Source organism: Salvelinus sp. IW2-2015, linkage group LG18, assembly GCF_002910315.2.
Source record: "Salvelinus sp. IW2-2015 linkage group LG18, ASM291031v2, whole genome shotgun sequence".
NCBI classification, from domain to species: Eukaryota; Metazoa; Chordata; class Actinopteri; order Salmoniformes; family Salmonidae; genus Salvelinus; species Salvelinus sp. IW2-2015.
The window spans coordinates 63,667,967-63,695,797 of NC_036858.1; the positions used below are offsets into that span (position 1 = coordinate 63,667,967).

General features: G+C 44.2%; 1 protein-coding gene across 1 annotated transcript in view; it reads right to left on the reverse strand.

The window, feature by feature from the left end:
• LOC111978705 (inactive rhomboid protein 1-like) overlaps positions 1-27,831 on the reverse strand; it is an 84,760-nt gene that overhangs the window by 11,203 nt on the left and 45,726 nt on the right. Inside the window, 2 exon segments of the mRNA XM_070448647.1 lie at positions 20,515-20,654; positions 22,000-22,152. Of these exon segments, the coding sequence (XP_070304748.1) occupies positions 20,515-20,654; positions 22,000-22,116 (257 nt within the window). The 5' untranslated portion in view covers positions 22,117-22,152.

The window sequence follows — 27,831 nt, forward strand, 5'->3', positions numbered from 1 at the left end:
AAGTTGACCCCAAAAAAACAATATATGAATGTCCATTAATAACTTCTTGCACTAACAAAAATGTACAGCTTTCATTAAAGCCTGAGTAGTTTTCTGTTACGCACTTGGTCGAAGTTGACAGTGGTGACCCTTTCCGAGAGTTTTGGCACCGTGCAGCATAATTTCCCATTACGGCATGTCACACCTGCTGCCAAGACTCCCCATGGAGGAGAAGAGGGGCCACACACAACACATACACACGCCACGCATGCTCGCACAAAACACACACAACAAGACACACACACAGAACACCACACAGCACCATCACCCCTGAAACACGAGCCCTGCTCTTGGCTCCCGCCAAGAGAGCTCCTTTCACTGACAACCTTCATTCAAGCCTCCACAAACCAAGGAAAGTTACTTCAAGAGGAGAAATCAGCTAAACGACACTGATGAAACAGCATGCACCAAGCAAACCCGCCAAAAAGAATAACACTTTGAGACGCGAAGGCAATTAGCTTCCTCGTCCTGTGTGACATTAAAAATCTCAGACTGAGGGCCTCCCGGGTTGGCGCATGGTCAGAAGACTCTGGGTTCGACGCCCAGGCTCTGTCGACAGCCAGCCGCAACCGGAGTCCATGGGCAACGCACAATAGGCTAGCGTCGTCCGGGTTAAGCCGGTAGGGATAATCCTCGTCTCATCGCGCCACTAGGCGACTCCTAGTGGCGGCCATGCGCAGTACACGCTGACCAGGTCGCTCAGGTGTACGGTGTTTCCCCCGGACACATTGGCTGCGGCTGGCTTCCGGTGGATGGCCTGTCGTTAAGAAGCAGTGCGCTGTGTTGGTTGTGTTTCGGAGGACGCATGGCTCTTGGACCTCGTCTCTCCGAGCCCGTACGGATTTAGCGATGAGCACGACAGTAACATACGAACAATTAAACTACTAACAACCACGAAATTGGGGAGAAAAAGGGGGTAAAATAAAAAAAAATACAAAAAAATAACTGAGGAATATGGGACTGGACCTACCTAGCAGGCATAACACACAGCAGCGCTAATGAGGATAGAACCCTGGGATGTCTAGCCTGGTCTAGCCTGGGCCCTTCTCACTCATCCACCTGAGCACTCAGTAGGTCGATCCTCAAGTTTTGGGATGGATGTTTATTGGCTTCTAGAGATGTTTTTTTTTCATCACGATGATTTAAGGTTGTTAAATGTACAACAGCTCAATGCAGTAAACTGATGAGGACTGTGGCACTTTAATCAGAGTTCATGTCAGACTTTAATTGAATTTAGCTTCACTTAGGAGTGAACCTAGTCATGCCAAGACAGGAAGACAAGGCCTAAGTAGGGTGAGACTCAGCCTTACATATGGGCGCACTGTTAATATTCAGGGCCAGCCAGCTAATGCTACTTATGTAGGGTCCCACATAAGTCTCTCTTGGCCAAGGGCATTGGAAGACTTCATGAAAAGACTCTTTGCTTGGCTCAGGGGACAACTTGGAACCAGGGACCTGCTGATACAGGAGCACAATCTGTAACAAGACACAGACAAACATTTCAACTTGGTGTTGAACATGAAAAGATTACAATTAACTGATGAGGCTCAGGGTAGGAGACAGCAGATGAGCCAGATGGGAGATGCAGGAAGTGGAGGATGATGCAATGGTTATAGAATGATTGATTTCTGAGCTTGCTTGTTAGCGAGCTGAAAGCAAGTGGTAGGCTGATTCCACTGATGCAGAAGGTTAAGTGGAGTGAAAATAATACTTGGGGTAATCTTATTCTTTCAAAATTTGCTGACTGCACAATCATTTCTAAAGGAACAAAAGTTCAATGAAGGCATTAAAGCGGACATTAACATCTTAAGCTAAGAACGTTATTGGAATGGAGCTCCTTCCCTTGCTCCTCATATTTTAGTTTACCCATGAGCACGTTCTGAACCATATTCCATGGATGTATAACAGCGTAACCTGTTTAACAGTCATTTAGTAACTTACTCACTAAATGGAACACCACGCTTTACGAGCTAAATCAACGACCCTCATCTCCTGACAGCAAGCGCTAGCCACCATGCTAGATGAAGCATATGGCAAAACAATGAGAGTTCATCGCCTCTGAGTTCACTGGAGTACAACCCAGAGTTGGATTTTTATTCAGGATGAGCGTTGTCCGAAGTGCCGTACTGATCTTAAAAGACTTGAGACTGAACGTGCACAAGCCTGGCGATAAGTTGACAAATGTATCCAGGCTTGCATCACATCTGCCGTGAATTTGGGAGTCCCTAGGGCGGCGCACAATTGCCCAGCGTCGTCCGAGGTACGGCCGTCATTGTATACTAAAGAATTTGTTCTTAACTGAGCTTGCCTAGTTAAATAAAGGTTAAATTAAATAAAATAAAAAATGTCGAGAGATGTCAACTCAAGGGTCCAAATCAGAATGGAACCGGTTTGACTCGCTACGAGGACATGCAACGTAGACGACAACGTGAGAATTGCCCATATGAATGAAATTTTACTGAGGCCCAGAACACTTTATTTCATCAATAGATCAACTTCCAGGAAAGTGGTTTCCAGATCTAGCCGGGGCGTCATGTACAAGCCGGCACATTGACAACTCAGCCAGATTCCGAACCTGATTGTCCAGGTGCTCCGATTCCCTGACGAGACCGCATCTGAAGGCACTAGGAAGAAGCGCTGCTTTGTTTACTTTCGTAGACATTACATTGATGTTATAATATATTCAAGATCGCCACTTAAAATAATGAATTATGCCCAAATATTTGCAAACAGTCCATTATTATGTGCAGGCCCAGCAGCCCACTGAGCCTCTACCCCTCGCCCCCACCAACCCCCCATCCCCACCGCCGCCCTCCCCTCCTCGCCGCCTCGCCCCCCCGCCCCCATACCATCAAACCCCTCCCGCCACCACCCCCCCAGTGCAGCATGCTATTTATCCTCTGCCGCTTTCAAGAAAACGTTTCCCGAGACCCCGAAGTGCCAAAGGTCTAGCCAGAAATCTACCGCACAGGAAGACATGGCAACAACAGCTCACTGATAGCCAGTAACGTTTGCCGTAGATATCTGCTATCTGAGACTAGCAGACCATCCAAATCAACAGCTATAGCCAGTAGAGACCATCCAAATCAACAGCTATAGCCAGTAGAGACCATCCATAAATCAACAGCTATAGCCAGTAGAGACCATCAAATCAACAGCTATAGCCAGTAGAGACCATCCAATCAACAGCTATAGCCAGTAGAGACCATCCATATCAACAGCTATAGCCAGTAGAGACCATCCAAATCAACAGCTATAGCCAGTAGAGACCATCCAAATCAACAGCTATAGCCAGTAGAGACCATCCAATCAACAGCTATAGCCAGTAAGGACCATCCAATCAACAGCTATAGCCAGTAGAGACCATCCAATCAACAGCTATAGCAGTAGAGACCATCCAATCAACAGCTATAGCAGTAGAGCCATCCAATCAACAGCTATAGCCAGTAGAGACCATCCATAACAACAGCTATAGCCAGAGAGACCATCCAATCAACAGCTATAGCCAGAGAACCATCCAAATCAACAGCTATAGCAGTAGAACCATCCAATCAACAGCTATAGCCAGTAGAGACCAACAAATCACAGCTATACGAGTAGAGCATCCAAATCAACAGCTATAGCCAGTAGAGACCATCCAAACAACAGCTATAGCCAGTAGAGACCATCCAAATCAACAGCTATAGCCAGTAGAACGCATCTAAAACAGCTATAGCCAGTAGACCATCCAATCAACAGCTATAGCCAGTAGAGACCATCCAAAACACGCTATAGCCAGTAGAGACCATCCATAATCAACAGCTATAGCCAGTAGAGACCATCCAAATAAACAGCTATAGCCAGTAGAGACCATCCATATCAACAGCTATAGCCAGTAGAAGACCATCCATATCAACAGCTATAGCCAGTAGAGACCATCCAAATCAACAGCTATAAGCAGTAAAGCCATCCAAATCAACAGCTATAGCCAGTAGAGACCATCCAAATATCAACAGCTATAGCCATAGAGACCATCCAAATCAACAGCTATAGCCAGTAGAGGACCATCCATAACAAAAGCTATAGCCAGTAGAGACCATCCATATCAACAGCCATAAGCACTAGCCAGTAGAGACCATCCAAATCAACAGCTATAGCCAGTAGAGACCATCCATATCAACAGCTATAGCCAGTAGAGACCATCCATATCAACAGCTATAGCCAGTAGAGACCATCCAAATCAACAGCTATAGCCAGTAGAGACCATCCAAATCAACAGCTATAGCCAGTAGAGACCATCCATATCAACAGCTATAGCCAGTAGAGACACATCCAATCAAACAGCTATAGCCAGTAGAGACCATCCAAATCAACAGCTATAGCCAGTAGAGACCATCCAAATCAACAGCTATAGCCAGTAGAGACCATCCATATCAACAGCTATAGCCAGTAGAGACCATCCAAATCAACAGCTATAGCCAGTAGAGACCATCCAATCAACAGCTATAGCCAGTAGAGACCATCCAACTCAACAGCTATAGCCAGTAGAGACCATCCAAATCAACAGCTATAGCCAGTAGAGACCATCCAAACCAACAAGCTATAGCCATAGAGACCATCCATATCAAAGCTATAGCCATAGAGACCATCCATATCAACAGCTATAGCCAGTAGAGACCATCCAATCAACAGCTATAGCCAGTAGAGACCATCCAATCAACAGCTATAGCCAGTAGAGACCATCCATATCAACAGCTATACCAGTAGAGACCATCCAAATCAACGCCTATGGCCAGCGCCAGTAGAGACCATCCAAATCAACAGCTATAGCCAGTAGAGACCATCCAAACCAACAGCTATAGCCATTAGCGACCATCCATATCAACAGCTATAGCCATTAGCGACAGAAACTACTGCTACTTTTCCCACTACCAGAGGCAAACGCGTAGCTTTGGCAGAGACATTTAGTGACGGTTGAACATCCTCATTTACATCACACTGATCAGCGCTATCAGTGCTATTTCCCTTGTTCTATTACATGTTGGTCACTTTACAAAAAACAAGCATCCCTCAGCTAAGACAAATAAAAAGATAAATGGCTCTTCTGTAAAATACTTTCAGTGATCTCTCTCCTCCTATCTCCCCTCCCTCAACCTCTCTCTCTCCCACCCACCCTTCCTCTCTCTCACTTCTTTCCTCTTCCCGACTCCTTCCATCCCTTCTGTTTCCCACCTATTCCTCTACCCAGTCCCACACTGTCTTACATGTCCAGCACCCTCCCTCGTTCCATTCCAACAGACTAAAGTACCTCCACCTGTATCTCCATCTTCCCACCTGTATCTCCATCTTCCCACCTGTATCTCCATCTTCCCACCTGTATCTCCATGGATTTTCTCTCTCCAGCTGTCTGATCCTCAGTGGGAATGGACAACAGATCTACTGTCTATGAATCTCTGTTCCCACCTCCCTAAAATACTTTTACAAGCCTCTCCCTCTTTCTTAATCTCTCCCTCTTTTCCTTCCTTGACCTCTCTCTCAATTCAATTCAATTCAAGGGGCGTTGTTGGCATGGGAAACGTATGTTAACATTGCAAAAGCAAGTGAAGTAGTTATAATATACAAAAGTGAAATAAACAATAAAAATGAACAGTAAACATTACACTGTTTACTGTTAAAAGACATTACAAATGTCATATTATGTATACGTATTTACAGTGTTGTAACGATCTGCAAATGGTTAAAGTACAAAAGGGAAAATAAATAAACATAAATATGGGTTGTATTTACAATGGTGTTTGTTCTTCACTGGTTGCCTTTTTTTTGTGGCAACAGGTCACACATCTTGCTGCTGTGATGGCATACTGTGGTATTTCACCCAGTAGATATGGGAGTTTATCAAAATCGGGTTTGTTTTTGAATTCTTTGTGGATCTGTGTAATCTGAGGGAAATATGTGTCTCTAATACGATCATACATTTGTCAGGAGGTTAGGAAGTGCAGTTCAGTTTCCACCTAATTTTGTGGGCAGTGTTCACATAACCTGTCTTCTCTTGAGAGCCAGGTCTGCCTACGGCGGCTTCTCTCAATAGCAAGGCTATTATCACTGAGTCTGTACATGGTCAAAGCTTTCTTTAAGTTTGGGTCAGTCACAGTGGTCAGGTATTCTGCCACTGTGTACTCTCTGTTTAGGGCCAAATAGCATTCTAGTTTGCTCAGGTTTTTTGTTAATTCTTTCCAATGTGTCAAGTAATTATCTTTTTGTTTTCTCATGATTTGGTTGGGTCTAATTGTGTTGCTGTCCTGGGGCTCTGTGGGGTCTGTTTGTGTTTGTGAACAGAGCCCCAGGACCAGCTTGCTTAGGGGACTCTTCTACAGGTTCATCTCTCTGTAGGTGATGGCTTTGTTATGGAATGGTTGTATGAATGGTTGTAGAATTTAATGGCTCTTTTCTGGATTTTGATCAGTCGCGGGTATCGGCCTAATTTTACTCTGCATGCATTATTTGGTGTTTTTGCAGAATTCTGCATGCAGAGTCTCAATTTGATGTTTATCCCATTTTGTGAATTCTTGGTTGGTGAGCAGATCCCYGACCTCACAACCATAAAGAGCAATGTGTTCTATAACTGATTCAAGTATTTTTAGCCTGATCCTAATTGGTATGTCAAATTTTATTTTCCTTTTGATGGCATAGAACGCCCTTCTTGCCTTGTCTCTCAGATCGTTCACAGCTTTGTGGAAGTTACCTGTGGCGCTGATGCTTAGGCCYAGGTATGTATAGTTTTTTGTGTGCTCTAGGGCAATGGTGTCTAGATGGAATTTGCTGTTAATGGTAATGCAGAGGATTTCCCCAAGGTTGCTGTTGACACATATCCCACGGTAGTTATTGGGGTCACATTTGTCTCCACTTTTGTGGATTGGGGTGATCAGTCCTTGGTTCCAGATATTGGGGAAGATGCCAGAGCTAAGGATGATGTTAAAGCGTTTTATTATAGCCAATTTGCATTTGTTGTCTGTATATGTTATCATTTAATTTAGGATACCATCAACACCACAGGCCTTTTTGGGTTGGAGGGTTTGTATTTTGTCCTGTAGTTCATTCAATGTAATTGGAGAATCCAGTGGGTTCTCATAGTCTTTAATAGTTGAATTTGATCATGTATATGTTTTTTCTGTTTGTTCGTTGTTATAGAGCCAAAAGGTTTGGAGAAGTSGTTTACCCATACATCTCCATTTTCGATAGATAATTATTTGTGTTGTTGTTTGTTTRGTGTTTTCCAATTTTCCCAGAAGTGGTTAGTCTATGGATTCTTCAATTACATTGAGCTGATTTCTGACGTGCTGTTCCTTCTTTTTCCGAAGTGAATTTCTGTTTTGTTTTAGTGATTCACCATAGTGAAGCCGTAGACTCAGGTTTTCTGTGTCTCTATGTTTTTGGTTGGACAGGTTTCTCAATTTCGTTCTTAGGTTTTTGCATTCTTCATCAAATCATTTTTCATTGTTGTTCATTTTCTTCGGTTTTCTGTTTGAAATGTTTAGATTAAATAGGGAAGCTGAGAGGTCAAATATACGGTTAACATTTTCTACTGCCAAATTTACACCTTCGCTATTACAGTGGAACGTTTTGTCCAGGAAGTTGGTTGTCTAGAAGGGATTGAATTTGTCGTTACCTAATTGTTTTTTGGTAGGTTTCCACACTACATTCCTTCCATCTATAGCATTTATTGATATTACTCAGTTCCTTTAGCTTTGATGCCTCATGATTGAGGATTGCTCAGTTGAAGTAGACTGTGATTTTGCTGTGGTCTGATAGGAGTGTCAGTGGGCTGACTGTGAACGCTCTGAGAGACTCTGGGTTGAGGTCAGGGATAAAGTAGTCTACAGTACTACTGCTAAGAGTTGAGCTATAGGTGTACCTACCATAGGAGTCCCCTCGAAGCCTACCATTGACTATGTACATACCCAGCGTGCGACAGAGCTGCAGGAGTTGTGACCTGTTTTTGTTGGTTATGTTGTCATAGTTGTGCCTAGGGGGGCATACGGGGGAGGGAATGCTGTCACCTCCAGGCAGGTGTTTGTCCCCCTGTGTGCTGAGGGTGTCGGGTTCTTGTCCGGTTCTGGCATTTAGGTCGTCACAGACTAGTACATGTCCCTGGGCCTGGAAATGATTGATTTCCCCCTCCAGGATGGAGAAGCTGTCTTCATTAAAGTATGGGGATTCTAGTAGGGGGATGTACTGTCGGTAGCACACAGAACGTTTTTCTCTGTTAAGATAATTTCCTTTAGAATTTCTAGCCAAATGTAAAATGTTCCTGTTTTGATTAATTTAATGGAGTGAGTTTGGTCTGCTCTATACCAAATTAGCATACCCCCTGAATCCCTTCCCTGTTTCACACCTGGTAGTTTGGTGGATGGGACTACCAGCTCTCTGTAACCTAGAGGGCAACCAGTGGGTCAGTCTCCTTCTTGTAGGATGACAATGTCTGTATTTCCAATTTCTTTGATGAAGTCCAGGTTCCTGCTCTTCAGGCCAAAGGCAGATGACCTCAGGCCTTGGATATTCCAGGATTAGATAGTGAAGGCTTTCTGTTCCATAAAGTGTKCAATATTGTTGGTCGTGTGGTTMGGCCTCAGGCCAGTAAGTGTGAGCAGAGCCTGCTGAGCATCTGGTACATGCCGTTGGCTTGGGCGAGTGTAAGAGTGGGGGTTGGGCCTGTTTGCCGCCTGTTTGCCTCCTCACGGCCTGGGCGTATGTGTGACTTCCATGTTGAGGCCCTCTTTGCGGGGGTGAGGTGCATGGGGTGGGCAGGAGGGCATACAGTAGGTCTGATCTGACGGGCCTAAATGGGGTGTGAGCATGGTTGACTTGGGGGTGTTGATTGGTTGGGGTGGGGATGCTGGCTGGTGGTGTTGTGGTGTTGTGGTCTGGATGTAGGTCTTCTCGTCGTGGATCCTCAGTGTGAGGTCTGGGGGGGGGGGGGGGGTTCCTGCAGGTCTGGGAGAGTGTCTCGCTAGTCTGGGCGGGGTGTCTATTGATCTGTTGCTTCCTGTGTGAAGTGTTGGGTCTGCGTTTGACAGCGATGTCCTTTAGAGTCCGGGCGAAGGTGGGCACTGCTGCCTTGTATAGGTGGACCTGGTCATAAGGCTGTTCAAGTCCAGGGTGGAAGTGGTGGCCAGGTAAACAATTTGGTTTTGAGCCACAGTCACAGAAAAAAACTTGCATTTACACGCTGTACGGTAGCAGGGTGGATATAACCACTTGTGCATTGGGAAAGTAGAAGAAGCTTTTTCAATCACTCCTTGAGTGCTGTGGCAACCTTTCTGCTGTGCTCTCAGGTCATGTGTGTATTATATGTGGCTAGGTGAACCTAGTTGGTCCTCAGACAGAAGGTCTAGGGCATGGGTGTCAAACTCTGGCCCGCGGGCCAAATTTGTATTTGGGTAATTATATTTGGCCCGCGAGACAATACCAAATTACTACTAGAGCTGGCATTATACAGCGCATTCACCGCTAATACTACGAATCCCATAATGCTCTGCTGTTGTTTTCGCGCGCCAATCAGAACAGGACCCAGAAACGCCCTCTCCTCTGTGACAGTAGTCATAGCAACATAGACGCTACAACTGTCAGCGCGCTATCCCTTCCCAAAAATGGCGAAAAGAAAGGCAGAAAACAGGAGCTTTCTGGACAAGTGGGGGCAGAATATCTTTCTCTGTGACATCTCGAGCCATCTCGATGCGCTGAACCTGCAGCTTCAGGGGCGGGGGCGCATCATCACAGACATGTACGCTGCAGTGAGGGCCTTTAAAACTAAACTGTGCCTGTGGGAGAATCAGATGCTGCAAGGAAACCATTGCCATTTTCCCTGCTGCCAAACCATAAAAGCGCAGTGTTCCCATGCGCACAGTTTGCTGAAAAAACTCAGTGTTCTGCCGCTGAGTTTAGCCGGCGATTTGCCGACTTCGATGTCCAGAAATGTAGGTTTGAACTGCTTAGTAATCCCTTCGCAGTTGATGTGGAAAAATGCACCAACCAACATCCAAATGGAGCTGATTGAACTCCAGTGCAACGACACGCTGAAGTCAAAGTATGATGCTGTGGGCGCCGCACAGTTTCCACGGTTCATCCCTGACACAATGCTCAGCTCCGCACCCAAGCTGCTCAGATGCTCTCCATGTTCGGCAGCACTTATCTATGCGAGCAACTTTTCTCCTCGATGAAGATGACCAAACAACTCACAGGAGACGTCTGACTGATGAACACCTTCGCTCGATACTGAGGATTCTTCAGCTCAGAGCCTGAGCCCAGACATTGATGAACTAGCATCCAAGAAGAGATGCCAGGTATCTGGCTTGGGCACATCAGATTAGATCAGTGTGCAATAATTAACATTTTCTTTGTGCACTTTTTCTTGCTACAAGGCATGGGCTTGAATGGTTGATTGATTTATTATCATTTTTTGTAAAATTATTAGCCAGTGGAAAAAGTTTATTTTGGTATTTAAATCAGAAGGCTGCAAATAGAAAAGAGGCATACGATTTTTATTTAAATTGTATTTATTTAATAAATGAATGCCATTGATGTGTTTTTTCATTTGAAATTCGATTTTGCATGTCTCCACTATTAATTATATATTGTATGGTAATAAGCGATGCTTGTTCCATATTCAATGTTAAAGCAAAACTTGTTTGGGTCCATATTAAAAAGGTTCATTTGTTCAATGTTGGCCCGTGACTTTGTTCAGGTTTTACATTTTGGCCCACTGGGTATTTGAGTTACAACCCTGGTCTAGGGCGAGCTGGGTGTTTGGACACCAGAGTTTAGACACACTGTTTGGGAAAACGTTTTTTTTTTCTGTATATATTTCCATTTGAGTCCATAAGGAGTACAATCTGTGTCCTCAGTGGGTGTGGGGAAGTTGTCAAGAGGGCTATCAGGGTGGTTGATGGGGGATGCTCAAGGTTCTTCATTTGTCTGTCCCGCTGTGATGTCGACATGGTCAGGGTCTGGGGTGGACTGTTCTGCTGTGGTGTCGAGACTTTTGTCGGGAGCTGAGGTGGGCGTTCTGCTGGCTTCTCTGTGGGGGTAGCCACCTCTCTAGTGGTTGTTTCTCGGTCACACGCCATCCCCCTCACCCTCTCTTCAGCAGTCTGATCCTCTCCTCTAGTTCGCTGTTCTTCTCCTGCTCCTGATTTTTATCCTGTTGAAGTTGGCTCACCACAGTCCAGAGTGCAGATATGTCTCTCTCCACCTACCTCTCTGGTCTGGTTAAGGGGTGTTGTTGTGCTGGACTGTTGTCTGGGTCTGTGCTGACTGGAGTGTAATCACCTGCTGTTCCAGCTCCACCTGCCTTACATCAAGCTGGGTAAATGTATCCTTCATTTCAATGAGGGAGTATACTCTGTGTTGGGAGGTTGACTTTCCGCTTGGGGTTGCTCGTTCTGTGGGGTTATATAACGTCTGGTCTGACCCGCTCGGGGTGGGGATATCTTTCTCAAGGGAGAGCTTCTCCTGCTGAGCTAATTCTTTGATTAGGTGAAAGTCCAGCGGAAACTGTTTGGGGTTGCCCTGTACCTACAATACTGTTCAGACTTCTAGAGATTTATATTAGCTGACTCAGAGTCCTCGTTGTCTAGTATCCTGAGTTTTCACCCCTCGTTACCCCCCCCCCCCCCTCTAAACAGAGGTTAGTGTGCTTATATAGCACTGTGCCATGCCAGGGGATGGTTTGTGTGGAAGATGAGGTTGCTGATGTTCCCATTTTTATAATAGTCAGCAAGAAGTGTCTCTTGATTTTCCGTAAGGAGCTTCATTTTGGGCTCTTTTTGTGTCTTATCATTCTTTACATACACAGGGTACTGTATTTTAATTACCTCTGAACAGCGGGAGGCAGCTTCTAAGGCCTCTCCATTTGGTTGGAGTAGACAGTGCGACTCTCCTGCCATTGTTGGGCTAAAGGGCTTTGACACCTCTCACTTGACATGACAGTGCTAATTGTTGTATCAAGCTTGGCAGCCTTAATTTAGCATTCAGTACTTATAAAGTAATGTAATATATTTTCTCTCCCCTTCTCTCCTCCCTCTCCCTCTTCTCCCCCTCCTTCTCCCCCCATCCCTTTCCCTCCTCCCCTCCCTCTCCCTCTCTTCCTCTCTCCCTCTGTTTGGGGAGTGTGTGTAAATGTAAAACGGCCAATACTCCCACTAACATACCAGCACTTCTCAGGAAGAGAGATTAGAAGGACATAAAGAACGAGGGAGGTTGTACATGTCAGGCAGAGGAGGGAGCCACAACAAACAGGACAATATCTATCTTTAGACATATGTAAACATATGTTCCCCATGCCAATAAAGCCCTTAAATTGAAATTGAATTGAGAGAAAGTGAACGCACACAAGGTTGCAAAGTCCTGAACATTGTGCCTGAAAAGGTTAAGTAAGGTATTCTATGTGTTGTGTCTGGGCTGTGTTCTCAAGCTAATGCCTAGGCTTTAGCTCAGCAGGCTTTACACAGTACTGTGGCACACTGATAACCCAGGGGTTCAAACTCAGTCAGTCACATACAGTATCATCATGTCTATGAATATAGCAACCAGGTGGTGACAATGGCTGTGTGTCAATAGAAAGTTAGCTGACAATACTATCAGCCTCTTACGGCTTGTCATTACAGTGTCCCCTTGGCTTGTCATTAAGTGTCCCCTTGGCCTTGTCTTACAGTGTCCCCTTGGCTTGTCATTCAAGTGTCCCCTTGGCTTGTCATTACAGTGTCCCTTGCCTTGTCATTAAAGTGTCCCCTTGGCTTGTCTTTACAGTGTCCCCTTGGCTTGTCCTTACAGTGTCCCTTGGCTTGTCATTACAGTGTCCCCTTGGCTTGTCATTAAAGTGTCCCCTTGGCTTGTCATTACAGTGTCCCTTGGCTTGTCATTACAGTGTCCCCTTGGCTTGTCATTACAGTGTCCCTTGGCTTGTCATTACAGTGTCCCCTTGGTTGTCATTACAGTACTTTACCACATTTTGTTACATGACAACCTTTTCTAAAATTGATCAATACATTTTTCCCCTCATCAATCTACACACAATACCCATAATGACAAAGTGAGAACAGGTTTTTAGAAAATGTTGCACATTTAGTAATAATTTAAAAAAGAATGCCTTATTTACATAAGTATTCAGACCCTTTGCTATGATAATCGAAATTGGCTCAGGTCCATTGATCATCCTTTGATCAGGTCCATTGATCATCCTTTGAGATGTTTCTACAACTTGATTGGAGACCAACTATCGTAAATTCAATTGATTGGACATGATTTGGAAAGGCAAACACCTGTCTATATAAGGTCCCACAGTTGACAGTGCATGTCGAGCAAAAACCAAGCCATGAGGTCGAAGGAATTGTCTGTAGAGGCCCGGAACACATTGTGTTGAGGCACAGATCTGGGGAAAGGTACCAAAACATTTCTGCAGCATTGAAGGTCCCAAGAACACAGTGGCCTCCATCCTCCTTAAATAGAAGAAGATTGGAACCACTAAGACTCTTCCTAGAGCTGACCGCCCAGCCAAACTGTGCAATTGGGGGAGAAGGGCCTTGGTCAGGGAGGTGACCAAGAACCCGATGGTCACTCTAACAGAGCTCTAGAGTTCCTCTGTGGAGATGGTAGAGTGGCCAGACGGAAGCCACTCCTCAGTAAAAGGCACATGACAGCCCGCTTGGAGTTTGCCAAAAGGCACCTAAAGACTCTCAGACCATGAGTGTTACGTTCTCCAGTTTCTGTGTTGTTGTGGGTTTGTATGTGTGTGTATTTCAGAAAATTGCTTCCTGGATTCTAAGCAGCTGATTGGTCGGCTGATCCCTCCCTCTCGTCTGGGGATACAGCTGTCTCGGCAATTACCAACACCTTCTCCAGCTTGATAAAAGCCAGTGTTCCTTTGTCAGAAGAGAGCTTCTTTTATGTCCTGTGTTGATTGTTGTGGCGGTCAGTAAAAGTTTTGTGGATATTATTTTGTAGCCMCTCCTTCCGAGGTATGTGTATGACAATAGGACTTAGTGTTTTTGGTTAATTAAATCTTTTGAGTATTGGTAAATTCTTCTGTTTCATTTGTTCCTAGGGGGGAAGGGAACGCACCTTGAGAGTGTTTACGCAAGAGGCCTGCGGGCATACATAAACCGTAGTATTTAATCTGTCTATGCACACTAGGTAAGACCTGTGCGGACCACCCCCTGTATTTTGGTTAGCGCGCCAGGTGGTGCTAAAGGTTTGGTAAGTAGTGGTAAGGCAGGAGAGGGGACTCTTMAATTTTTACTTCTTTGCATTGGTTCCATCCAGCCCCTTTTCCCCACTTTACCGTGTTAAGGAGGAATAAATTCCCCGTAAACGGTATTTTTCTCTGCCTCTGTCGTCCCTCCCTGCACCTATGATCACATACTTTTTCTCACTCCACGGGGACTTGAGATGTAGCGGTGTGCTGCATTCCCTCCTCCAAGAGGCGTACGTATCATAACYGGGGCTCATCCGGGATCATTAAATCCACAGAACCCCGCTGCTCTGAGCGCTCTGTGATTGGTGATTGAGGCGCTGTGAGGTTGTGAGTTTGGGTGACTTACTTAGTTACCGTGTGTTCAATAGGCTGCTGTATACAAAATGGCTGCCTCAGCCGTCTCCAATTTTTTTGACGCACCCTCTGTTGATCGGTTGGTGGGGTTGTGTAAAGTAGACCTTTGCGCCATAGCTGACCATTATGGACTCTTCGACCCTGAGAAAGCCCTAAAGGCTGAGCTTTTGGTGTTAGTCAAGGAGGGTTAAATGGGAGAAAAAAAATTCTCGTTGAAAGATGAGCAGAGGGAGGCTTCAGGAGAGGAGACGTGTAGACCTTCCGATGCCAAGTCGGAGGACGGCGGGGAGGCAGCCTTCTGCTTCAGGTGGTTCAGGCAGAACTGCTAGGTTAAAGGTGAGGCTGGCCCGTTTGGAAATGGAGCTAAAAGATAAAGAGCGCGTTAGACAGCTGGAGTTTGATTCAGAAATGAGGAAAATGGAAATAGAAGCCTACAAGGTGGTGAGGATCCGACAACTGGAGCTTGACGCTGGCTCCAGTGCGACTCCACAACCTGCCCATCATCAAGCCCACTTCGAAGTGAGTAAAAAATATTGCGTTAGTCCCTCCATTTCGGGAGTCGGAAGTTGATTCGTATTTCTCTGCGTTTGAGCTGTGCTGCCATGGCCACTCAAGGTTTAGCCGCTCCTGTTGCAATGTAAATTGTCTGGGAAAGCCCAGGAAGTTGTAGCCGCTCTCTCCCTGGAAGACAGTTTACAGTACAATACAGTTAAAACTACCGTGTTGCGGGCTTATGAGTTGGTGCCTGAAGCTTATAGGCAGCGCTTCAGGAACCACAAAAAACCCTCTCACTGTACTTTTGTTGAGTTTGCTATGGACAAATAGTCTCTGTTTAATCGCTGGTGTTCAGCCAGCAAAGCTAACACCTTTGCTGATATTCGGGAGTTGATGCTGTTGGAGGATTTTAAAAGCAACCTGCCTGATAGAATTGTAGTTCATTTAAATGAACTGAAAGTGGCGACATTGGCCCAGGCAGCAGTGTTGGCAGATGAGTACGCTCTGATACACAAGACTGTGTTTGGTGCGCCTCGTTTTGAAGGCCGAAAGATTACGTCATCAGTGCTGCGTTCGGGTCATTTTTCCCCTCCGACGACCCTAAGCCTAAAATCCGTGAATGTTTTTACTGTCACCAAAAGGGTCACATGATTGTGGACTGCCCGGTTTTGAAAAATAAACCGAAACATTCCCTATAACCATTAAAAAGCGTGAGTTTAGTTCAGTTTGTGGCTCATCCGTTGGATCGACTTATTGATTCAGCATTTGGGAAACCGGATCCTATCTATGCTCTGTTTATCTCTACCGGTTGTGTTTCCTTAACTGTAGAACAAGCTGATCAAAAGCCCATACAAATCTTATGAGACACTGGGGCGGCGCAGTCAGTAATCGTTACTGATGCGTTACCCTGGTCTCCTGAAGCGTATTGTGGCTCGCATGTCATATTACAGGGTATAGAGACAAAAACCGTACCTGTACCATTACACTGGGTCCACTTAGTGTCAGACTTGGTGTCAGGACGTTTCCGTGTTGGTGTAGTGTCTACAAGCCCAGTAAAAGGAGTCACATTGCTACTAAGGAACGATATCGCTGGTGGTAATGTGACTCCTGTGTTAGAAGTAGTAGACAACCCAGAAATCAAAACTGCAGATGATAAATTGGTTCAAGCATTTCCACATGTTTTTCCTGCTTGTGTGTTAACGAGGGCACAATCTCGCATGCTGGGAGATGTGGTGGATTTGTCTAGTTCCATTTTTGAGAATATTGAGGTAGAAGACAATGCACCGAGTAGTCCTTCTGCAAGGCCGACGGTTTCTACCTTCCCTGCACCTACAATCACATACTTTTTTTCACTCCACGGGGAGTTGAGATGTAGCGGGGTGTTGTGTTCCCTCCACCAAGAGGCGTACATAACAATGAGAAACAAGATTCTCTGGTCTGATGAAACCAAGATTGAACTCTTTGGCCTGAATGCCAAGCGTCACGTCTGGAGGAAACCTGGAACCATCCCTACGGTGAAGAATGGTGGTGGCGGCATCATGCTGTAGGGATGTTTTTCAGCGGCAGAGACTGGGAGACTAGTCAGGATCGAGGGAAAGATGAACGGAGCAAAGTACAGAGAGATCCTTGATGAAAACCTGCTCCTGAGCGCTCAGGACCTCAGACTGGGAAGAAGGTTCACCTTCCAACAGGACAATGACCCTAAGCACACAGCCAAGACAACACAGAAGTGGCTTCGGGACAAGTCTCTGAATGTCCTTGAGTGTTCCAGCCAGAGCCCGGACTTGAAACCCATCGAATATCTCTGGAGAGACCTGAAAATGGCTTTGCAGCGACCCTCCCCATCCAACCTGACAGAGCTTGATAGGATCTGCAGAGAAGAACGGGAGAAACTCCCTAAATACAGGTGTGCCAAGCTTGTAGCATCATACCAAAGAAGACTTGAGGCTATAATCGCTGCCAAAGGTGCTTCAACAAAGTACTGAGTAAAGGGTCTGAATACTTATGATTATGTTTTTTTATTTATTTTTAATGTCAACATTTCTAAAAAACAGTTTTTGCTTTGTCATTATGGGTTATTGTGTGCCGATTAATGAGGGGGAAAACAACTATTTAATCCATTTTAGAAAAAGGCTGTAACATAACAAAATGTGGAAAAAGTCAAAGGGTCTGAATACTTTCCGAATGCACAGTATATAGACATGGAATCACTGGCCACTTTAATAATGGAATACAAGTCACTTTAATAATGTTTACATACTGCTTTACTCATCTCTAATGTATATACTGTATTCTATTCTACTGTATTTTAGTCTAATATTTCTATATTTCTTAATTCCATTCTTTTACATTTAGATTTGTGTGTATCGTTGTGAATTGTTAGATAATACTGCTGTCGTGTCTTTGGCTATGCCGGATTAAGTGATATGACATGTTATTCTATAAAATCGTTTCTCTGTAATTAATATTACCTGATTGAGCTAATCATGTAAATGTAATTAACTAGAGTCGTGGCACCACAAAATAATATTTATAGAGCTGTTATCTTCCGAATAAACTCTTAAAGACCTAGTAATATTTTACATCAATAGCAGTCAATATTAATCGTCACCTTAATTCAGTCTCATCTGAAAGTTGTAAATTCTTGGTTATCTTCACGAACCCTGGCTAACAAGTTGAATCAGCAATACAAAATTGGGTTTAATTATTTATTTACTAAATACCTAACTAATCACACAGAATTATATATACACAGAATGAATCATACCTTGATTACAAATTAGGTCATAAAGGAAAACGTCCCTAGCGGACGGAACAGATATGACAGCTGGTTACACAAAAGAAAAGGTGGCTGGGTTTTAGTGAAAGAGCGGGAAGGCTTGAGGAACAAAGGGAGACGCCATGCTATCGTAAATACAGTATCCTATGCATTCTAAATTACCGCCCATTTGGAAAAGGAAAATGCAATAAATATTTACTCTGAGCTGCGCTTCAGTAGGTTGGTGGTAGATGGAAGGCCGTGTTGCCCAACCGAGTCCTTTGTCCTTTGAATAATGTCTCTGCTGGTAAATTGGATACGTTGTAGTAACGTCGTTGTGTGGTAGACGGGATACTCTGTCTGTTCTTTCCTAGCCCACGTTTGCAGCTGCTGTTGCTAACTCAACGGCTAGGAGGTATCACTTCTGTAGTGAATAAMAGTTCAAAGTTCATACCATTCGCAACCAAAGCTCACGCTGAGGTTGGCTTAGTTCTATAGTTGACATGTTAGTCATTTTAACGCAGAGGCTGCAGACCTCACGTACTTGGAACAGGTTATATTGTCGTCAAGGCTTTATATAGGAAGGGAGAGGAGGGTGTGTTTGAAAAGTTTTATAACCCATGTTTCTTCACAGGGGCGGGCCACTGATTGAGCAGAGCCCTAACCTTATGAAAACCCAAATCTCTCATTTGGAAGCTAAAATTACATTTCATCTCTTCACCAATAATTTTATATTCAAACATTTAAATTGAACAACAATTCCATGTGACTCCGATAACTACAATGTGCAGACTTTCCACTGTAGAGTTTATGTCATTCTATCATTGATCAGAATGTCTCAGATGACAACCAAACTGACATCATATTCATTAAGTACCACCGCATATGATCAATTGGTCGGATTACCAGAATATAGTTKATTTCCCCCCACCTTCTGATGTTCCCAGAATCTCTATGTTAACCAAAGGATTTTCAAATGTCACATCAGTAGGGTAGAGAGAGGAAAAAGGGGGGGAGAGGTATTTATGACTGTCATAAACCTACCCCCAGGCCAATGTCATGACACTGCACTGTTGGAGCTAGGAACACAAGCATTTCGCTACACCCGCAATAACATCTGCTAAATATGTGTACGTGACCGATAACATTTGATTTGACTTACAGTGTCCCCTTGGCTTGTCATTACAGTGCAATTGTATCAGGCTGCCACACAACTCTCCTACTGGAATCCAATTGGACCACACACACGCATACACAAAATGATGTGAAAGCCTGGCCAGCCCTTTAAAGTGATAGCTGGTGTTTGTCCACCGTCACTCCGTTAGCTGAACACACAAACCAGCTCTACAGAGCTCAGATGGATTCACAGTGGCCTTGATGTGGTCAAACTCTCATGGGAGGCCAGGTAAATGAGGAATTTTGTAATTGAGTGTGTGTAATTTTGTGAGTGTGTATGAGGGGTAATGGGTGGGACAAAGGTGTGTATGCATCCTCTATGCGTCATGGAACATCGCCAAGATGATGAAAACATCTGTGATGTGTTGTTTGCTGTAGGGCAGAGGTGTCAAACTCATTCCATGGAGGTCCTATTGTCTGCTGGTTTTTGGTTTTTCCTTTCAATTAAAACAACCAGGTGAGGGGAGGGGAGTTCCTTACTAACTAGTGACCTTAATTCATCAATCACGTACCAGGGAGGAGCGAAACCCTGCAGACACTCGGCCCTCCGTGTAATGAGTTTGACACGTGTGATGTAGAGAATTCATCCTCAGTCACAGGTCATGTGATACCTTCAGGGGATTCATCCTCAGTCACAGGTCACGTGACACCTTCAGGAGATTCATCCTCAGTCACAGGTCATGTGACACCTTCGGGGGATTCATCCTCAGTCASATGTCACGTGACACCTTCAGGGGATTCATCCTCAGTCACATGTCACGTGACACCTTCAGGGGATTCATCCTCAGTCACATGTCATGTGACACCTTCGGGGATTTCTCAGTCACAGGTCATGTGACACCTTCGGGGATTTCTCAGTCACAGGTCATGTGACACCTTCAGGGGATTCTAAAACGGTTGTATTAACACATGATCTTAACCTTTCTTTCCTTCATCCTACTCTCTTTCTCCCACTCCCTCTGTGTCTCTCTCTTTCTCCCACTCCCTCCGTGTCTCTCTCTTTCTCCCACTCCCTCCTCTGTCTCTCTCTCTCTCTTACTTGATGAATTGTTTGGGGATGGACGAGCGGCGCCAGGTGACCAGTTTGGGGACACAGGAGCTCCTGCCGAGTACAGAAACCCGTCGGGGGCCCCTCTGGCCCTTATGAGGGACCGTGTTGACCCGCTTGAAATGCACCCTCTTCCCACTACACACACCAGACGGGGGGAAGACGGGGAGGTAGGTAGGCAGAGAAGGAGAGAGATGGAAAACATACAGAGAAAGGAGAGAGAGTGGGAAGTAAAAGAGAGGAACATTTTCAATAAAAATAGTATAAAGTTCAGATCAGCTGGAAGAAGAGTCAGTCAGTAAAAGTTAGGGTTTAGAAAAGATATTCAGGGCATGCAGAAATCATAGTAGTGAGCAGTTAAGCAAGGATAGTGGATGGTGTGGTGTGTGATGCAAGCACGTGTGTGTGTGGTCTCACCTCTTGATGGTCTCTGTGATGGAGGGCTGGCGCTGCAGAGGGGGTCGGAGATAATTGCTGGGGTCAAAGGTTGCGATGCCTGGTTGTGTGATCTCACAGGGCATGCTCACACTGTGCAGGAACCTCTGCCTCTTCACCGGCTGCAACACACACCAGACAACAAAAAGTTATTTCTCCTCAATAGCTCAGTGGATTTACTGTAGCTGGTTGTCACTGTAATGCATCTATTGAAACTGCATGTAAGCCAGATTACAGTACCTGTATGTAGGCCAGATTACACTACCTCTACCTGTATGTAGGCCAGATTACASTACCTGTATACAGGCCAGATTATAGTAACTGTATCTATGAATGTGTGTGCTGTACCTGTATAAGTGTGTTTTCGGTCTATCGATTTGCATTGTATCTGGAACATAAGGTGTGAGTGAGTGAGTGTCCAGAAAACCTTCTATAACAAAGCCATCACCTACAGTGAAATTAACCAGGAGAAGAGCCCCCTAAACAAGCTGGTCCTGGGGTTCTGTTCACAAACACAAACAGACCCCAGAGAGCCCCAGGACAGCAACACAATTAGACCCAACCAAATCATGAGAAAACAAAAAGATAATTACCTGACACATTGAAAATAATTTACAAAAACACTGAGCAAACTAGAATGCTATTTGGCCCTAAACAGAGAGTACACAGTGGCAGAATACCTGACCACCGTGACTGACCCAAATTTAAGGAAATCTTTGACTATGTACAGACTCAGTGAGCATAGCCTTGCTATTGAGAAAGGCTGACGTAGGCAGACCTGGCTCTCAAGAGAAGACAGGCTATGTGCACACTGCCCACAAAATGAGGTGGAAACTGAGCTGCACTTCCTAACCTCCTGCCAAATGTAGATATTAGAGACACATATTTCCCTCAGATTACACAGACCCACAAAGAATTCAAAAACAAATCCAATTTTAATACACTCCTGTATCTATTGGGTGAAATACCACAGTGTGCAATCACAGCAGCAAGATTTGTGACCTGTTACCACAAGATAAGGGAAACCAGTTTGCACACACTGTACACAGATTTTTCTATTGTGTTATTGACTGTACGTTTGTTTATCCCATGTATAACTCTGTGTTGTTGTTTTTGTCGCATTGCTTTGCTTTATCTTGGCCAGGTCGCAGTTGTAAATGAGAACTTGTTCTCAACTGGCCTACCTGGTTAAATAAAGGTGAAATAAAAATAAATAAAATAAAAACTATTTGCACATCATTACAACACTGTATTTAGACATAACATGATATTTGAAATGTCTTTATTCTATTGTAACTTACTTATGTGAGTGTAATGTTTACTGTTKATTTTTTATTGTTAATTTCACTTTTGTTTATTATCTACTTTACTTGCTTTGGCAATTTAAACATGTTTCCCATTCCAATAAAGCCGCTTAAATTGAATTGAGAGAGATAGATCGAGAGAGAGAGAGGTGTTTCATCATACCTGTATTAACGTTAAGGGCTCATCCAGAGACAACTGTGGGGGGATGGTCACTTTGAGCCATGGAGGTTTCTTCCTCTGCAGACTGCTGCTCTCCTGGGGCTGGCTGGGCTCAGCCATGCTCTCTACCGCCCCCTACCGCGCTACACCTGCCAGCTGGAGACACAGGGAGAGGAAGGAGAGATGTGAGACAGAAGTTCAGAACGCACACACAAGCACACACACACACACCCACACACAGTAGCCGTACTACAGATAAACGCAGCGATCTGACTCAGAGTGGAGCGCATTGAGCAGCTTTATTGAGTACTTTTCATGATTGGGTAATTCCATAATCCTAATGCTGCTAGCGCAGCCCATCACAAACAGACAGACTGCCCTCTAAACTGGACATACCCTGCCCTGTGTCCACTGTCTGTCTGCCCATCTGGACACAGCCTCAGATTTAGGCTTTAGAGCAGTCTGCTCTGGGCTCTTTATGTACATTCACAGCCTTTCTTCCATTCTGTGTAGTCATATGTCTTTGTGTCGGGTGTGCTATCACTGTACCACTGCATGACCAAGGCAGACCTATGATTTCCATGGACTGTTTTTCAAGTCTTTGTACTACTATAAACTCCCACAAGGGGGCAGTGATTGCCTCTAAATCTTCTCCCAATAAATGTTGTATTTACTGTTAGTCTTTGAACTCAGCCACCTCTGCGTGGGGGGTGGCTGAGGATGTTTATACACACACACACACACACACACAACACACAACACCACACACACACACACACACACACACACACACACACACACACACACACACACACACACACACAACCTTTATACAGTAAACCTCTAACAAGCTGCTAATCAAGGCCAACCCCTGGAAGCAGCCATCTGCACCGGAACCGCTGCATCAAAGGACCAGCCTGACTCAAGTATAATGAGGGGTTCAACTCCACACATATAGTACTGAGGAATCCTGTGGACAGAACCACAGAGAGGGATTGATTGGGATACTGTACACATACAATTCAAACCTAAACCCACACCGTCTACAGACTGGCAGGGGGTTTCTCACTAAGGAGTTMACTAATATATTGCTTGCCATGTGTCAAGAGCTAGGATATGATCTTTGATGTAAGCCTTAGGCAAACTTGTATTGATATAATCATTCATTCATTCAGCAGGTTGGTCTTGTAATTGATTGTTGAGGCTGAATATTCAGCCAAGTCCAACAAGCTGTGTGCTATTCAATACCAGCAGAGACTCACTAGCCAGCCAGGCAGTGAGAGAGGCTGTTTCCAAACCCAAGATAATGGAGTTTTACAGAAAGAATTCAGAAAAAAGCAGCACATAAGAATGTGCAGTTTTTCCTCGCCTGGCTGTGTTTTGTGTGTTCTGTGTGTTCTGTGTGTTCAGTGTGTTCTGTGTTTTATGTTCTGTGTTCAGTGTGTTCTGGTGTTCTGTGTTCTGTCTGCTCTTTGTTCTGTGTGCTCTTTGTTCTGTGTGCTCTGTGTTCTGTGTCTTTTGTGTGCTCTGTGTTCTGTGTGTTTTGTATTCTGTGTTCTGTGCATTCTGTGTGTTCTGTGTTTTGTGTGCTCTTTGTTCTGTGTGTTATGTGTTCTGTGTGTCCTGTGTTCTGTGTGTTGTGTGTTCTGTGTATTCGGTGTTCTGTGTGTTCTGTGTGTTCTGACAGTCATTCTGTGGTTGGTTCTAGAACCCTGTGTGCTCCTGCATTCACGGTAAACGCTGCATATGTAGGCTAAATCGTAAATTACCTTTACATTTCTATTGCGCAATCTGTAACAGTTCAGTGATCCAGACTGATTAGGGCTCCTACAAATAGCACGATAACAATACGACCACATCCTAAAACAAAACAATAAAAACGAAAGCACTGCCTCTCTCACCCCCCTTTTGACACAAAATACATTGTTTGTTATTTCATGYTCCCTCTATCGCTCTATTCCTCTTTCACCCAGTCAGTTTTCTACATCTCTGTGTGTGTGTCGTATGACAAGCAGATTAAGGCTTTACCCTCCTCCTGTATGTCAGCCTAGCAGGCCTGGGCAACTCCAGTCCTCGGGGCCTGATTGGTGTCACACTTTTGCCCCAGTCCCATCTAACACCCCTGACTCCAARAATCAACTAATCATGATCTTCAGTTTAGAATGCAATTTGATTAATCAGTTTGCTAGGGATGGAGAAAAAGTGTGACACCAATCAGGCCCTCGAGGAGTTGCCCACCCCTGGAGGGAGATCAGGACAGGAACTGGATGGGTGATATCATAAACATCAAGAATCTCCAGGAATTCACCCTGCACCAGTAGTCAAATGGAACTGAATGGAAGTGAGTTTTCATTGAATGGAACATTGAATGGAACASAATGAATGGGTTTGCTCTTGTGTCATGAACCTTGGTGTTGATTTCACTACAGTACATGGATGGATTGGTGGGCAACTCCAGAGATCCACTCCAGAGATGGATCTTCTCTAACAGTTGCGTAACTACAGTAAGTACTTGGGCCTGTTTTACATCCATGGACAGTTCCTCCAGACACATCTTATTGAAATTCAACAGAATGTCACTTTGCATATAATAGCTGTCAAAACATTGTCTTCTCCTACCCTGTTTGCTGTACTCATGATAAGAGCTTTGCACTGTATGGTACTGGGGTTGAATGGAGCTCAAGTTACGCCTCATTGTGTCTATATCAATAGCCTTGCACTTTCCAAACCAATGGCTCTCTCTCTCTCTCTCTCTCGCACTCTCTCTCTCGCTCCCTTTCTCCTACTCTCTCTCTCCTCCTTCTCTCCATCTCTACTTCTCCCTCTCTCATTTCAACCTTCCTTCCTCGAGAAAAGAAATGCCAAGCTGCATTTTTATGACATTATAACTGGCACAAGGTCAGTGTAACCTTACAGAGCCTGATCCCAGCTCTTCTCATTTCAGCTTAACAGAGCATTGTAGAGGAGCTCTGCTTTCTTTATGCTTTATGGACAAACCAATAAGCCTGATAGGATCTCAGTCCAAACAGTGATATTTCCCCACTTGTGTCATGTCAATGGACTTCTGTGTTATGCATCTTTGGCTGGAATCAATATTTGATGTGTTAGAAAAAATCTGATCCTGTATCTAATATTTGACGTGTTTCTGTTATTTATTTTTAATTCATATCTCAGTTCAAATGAACCAAATGCAATTTTACCCATCATCTAGGCATGCCTCCCCCTCCCCCTATGTGACATTCGAGGTCTGTGTAGTGGGTTTTGATTTGTGCCAGATGTTAGTCATATCTGTGTGTGTGTGTGTGTGTGTGTGTGTGTGTGTGTGTGTGTGTGTGTGTGTGTGTGTGTGTGTGTGTGTTGTGTCCCTCTTCTGGGGCCTTCCCTCGTTTTGTGTGATTACAACAGCTCACACCTGCTGCAAAAAACACAGAGTTAATAAAACATCAGCCTGACAACAGTGAGTATCATAGAGAAGAGCAACAGTGAGCATCATAGTAAAGACAAGTGAGATCTAGAACAATGAGTTATCATAGAGAAACCAATAGGTGGAGTATCATAGTAAGACCAGTGAGAATCATAAGCAATGGACTAAGACAACACTAGAGTAATCATAGAGACAATAGTATCAATAGAGAAGACAATAGTGGCAGTATATATGAGAGAAGAACAGATGCAGCGTCGGAATAGAGAAGACGAACAGTGAGAATCAGTAGAGAAGACTACAGTGAGATAATAGAGAAGACAACATGAGAATCAAATAGACAATAGGCAAACTAGTGAGAATCATAGAGAAGACAAACAGTGAGAATCTAGAGAAGACACTGAGATCATAGAGAAGACAACACTGAGATATAGAAAGACAATAGTGGAATCAAGAGATGAAAATAGTGAGTATCATAGAGAAGAAACAGAGAGATCATAGAGAGAGACAATAGAGTATCTGAGAAGGACAACGTGAGATCATAAGAGAAGAAGTAGTATCAAGGATGAACACAACAGTGAGAATCATAGAGAAGGGACAACAGTGAGAAGTCATAGAGAAGACAACAGTGAGAATCATAGAGAAGACAAAGTGAGAATCATAAAACATAGTGAGATCATAAATACAATAGACTGAGAAGACAACAGTGAGAATCATAGAGAGACAACAGTGAGTATTATGAGGAGACACAGAGTATCATAGAGAAGACACAACAGTAGATTCATAGAGAAGAAATGAGTAGAGTTATCGATATAGAGAAGACAACAGAGAGTATCTAGAGAAGACAATAGAGATCATGAGGAAGACAACAGTGAGAATCATAGAGAAAGAAATAGTGAGTATCATAGAAACAGAGAACATGAGAGAATACATAGTGAGATCATAGAAAACAACAGTGAGAATCATTAGAGAAGACAAACAGTGAGAATCATAGAGAAGACAATAGTGAGGACATCATAGAGAAGCACAACAGAGAGTAATCATATGAGAACAATAGAGTTTCATCTAGGAAGAACAGAGAGTATCATAGAGAAGACAACAAGAGTATCATAAAGAAGACAACAAGAGTGTATCATAGAGAAACATAGAGTATCATAGAGAAGACATAATGGGAATCATAGAAAGCAACGAGAGGTATATGAGAAGACAGAGAGAATCATAGAGAACGACAGAGAGTATCATAGAGAAGACAAGTGGTATCATAGAGAAGACAACAGTGAGAATCATAGAGAGAAAACAACAGTAGAATCAAAGAGACAACGTGAGATCATAGAGAAGAAACACTGAGAATCATAGAGAAGACAACATGGCATAGAAGAAGACAATGAGTATCATAGAGAGCAACAGAGAGATCATAGAGAAGACAACAGGAGAATCTAGAGAAAACAACAGTGAGAATCATAGAGAAGACAACAGGAGAATCATAGAGAAGACAACTGAGTCATAGAGAAGACAACAGTGAGATCATAGAGAAGACAACAGTAGAATCAAGAGAAGTAGAGTCATTAGAGAAGACAACAGAGGATCAAGAGAAGAACATAGATATATAGAGAAGAACAGAGAATCATAGAGAAACAACAGTGAGTACCTTGCTGCTCTGCCTGGCGGTTCCTCTCTCCACTGGATTCTCTGCCCTAACCCTATTACAGGGCTGAGTCACTGGCTTACTGGTGCTCTTCATGCGGCCCTAGGTTGCGTCACTTGAGTGGTTGAGTTACGAGTGATCTTCCTGTCTGGGTTGGCGCCCCCTGGTTTGTGCTTGGTGGAGATCTTTGTGGGCTATACTCGGCCTTGTCTCAGGATTGTAAGTTGGTGGTTGGAGATATCCTCTAGTGGTGTGGGGCTGTGCTTTGGCAAAGTGGGGGTTATATCCTTCCTGTTTGCCTGTCCGGGGTTTCATCGGACGCGGGCCCAGTGTCTCCTGACCCTCTGTCTCAGCCTCCAGTATTTATGCTGCAGTAGTTTATGTTCGGGGGCTAGGGTCAGTTGGTTAATCCTGGAGTACTTCTCCTATCTTATCAGTGTCCTGTGTAATTAAGTATGCTCTCTCATATCTCTCGTTCTTCTCTTTCTTTCTCTCTCTCGAGAACCTGAGCTAGACCATACGTACGGCAAACCGGGCATGATGACTCCTTGCTGTCGTACCTGGCTTGCTCGCTTTCCAGTTTCAAGCTGTTCTGCCTGCGGGTTATGGACCGCCACCTGTCTCCAGACCTGCCTATTTTCCAACTCTTATGATCGGCTATGAAAACCATATCTGACATTTATTCTGATTATTTGAACCATGCTTGTCATTTATGAACATTTGAAATCTTTGGCTCTTCTAATTTCTCTCCTTCTCTTCTGTTCTTTCT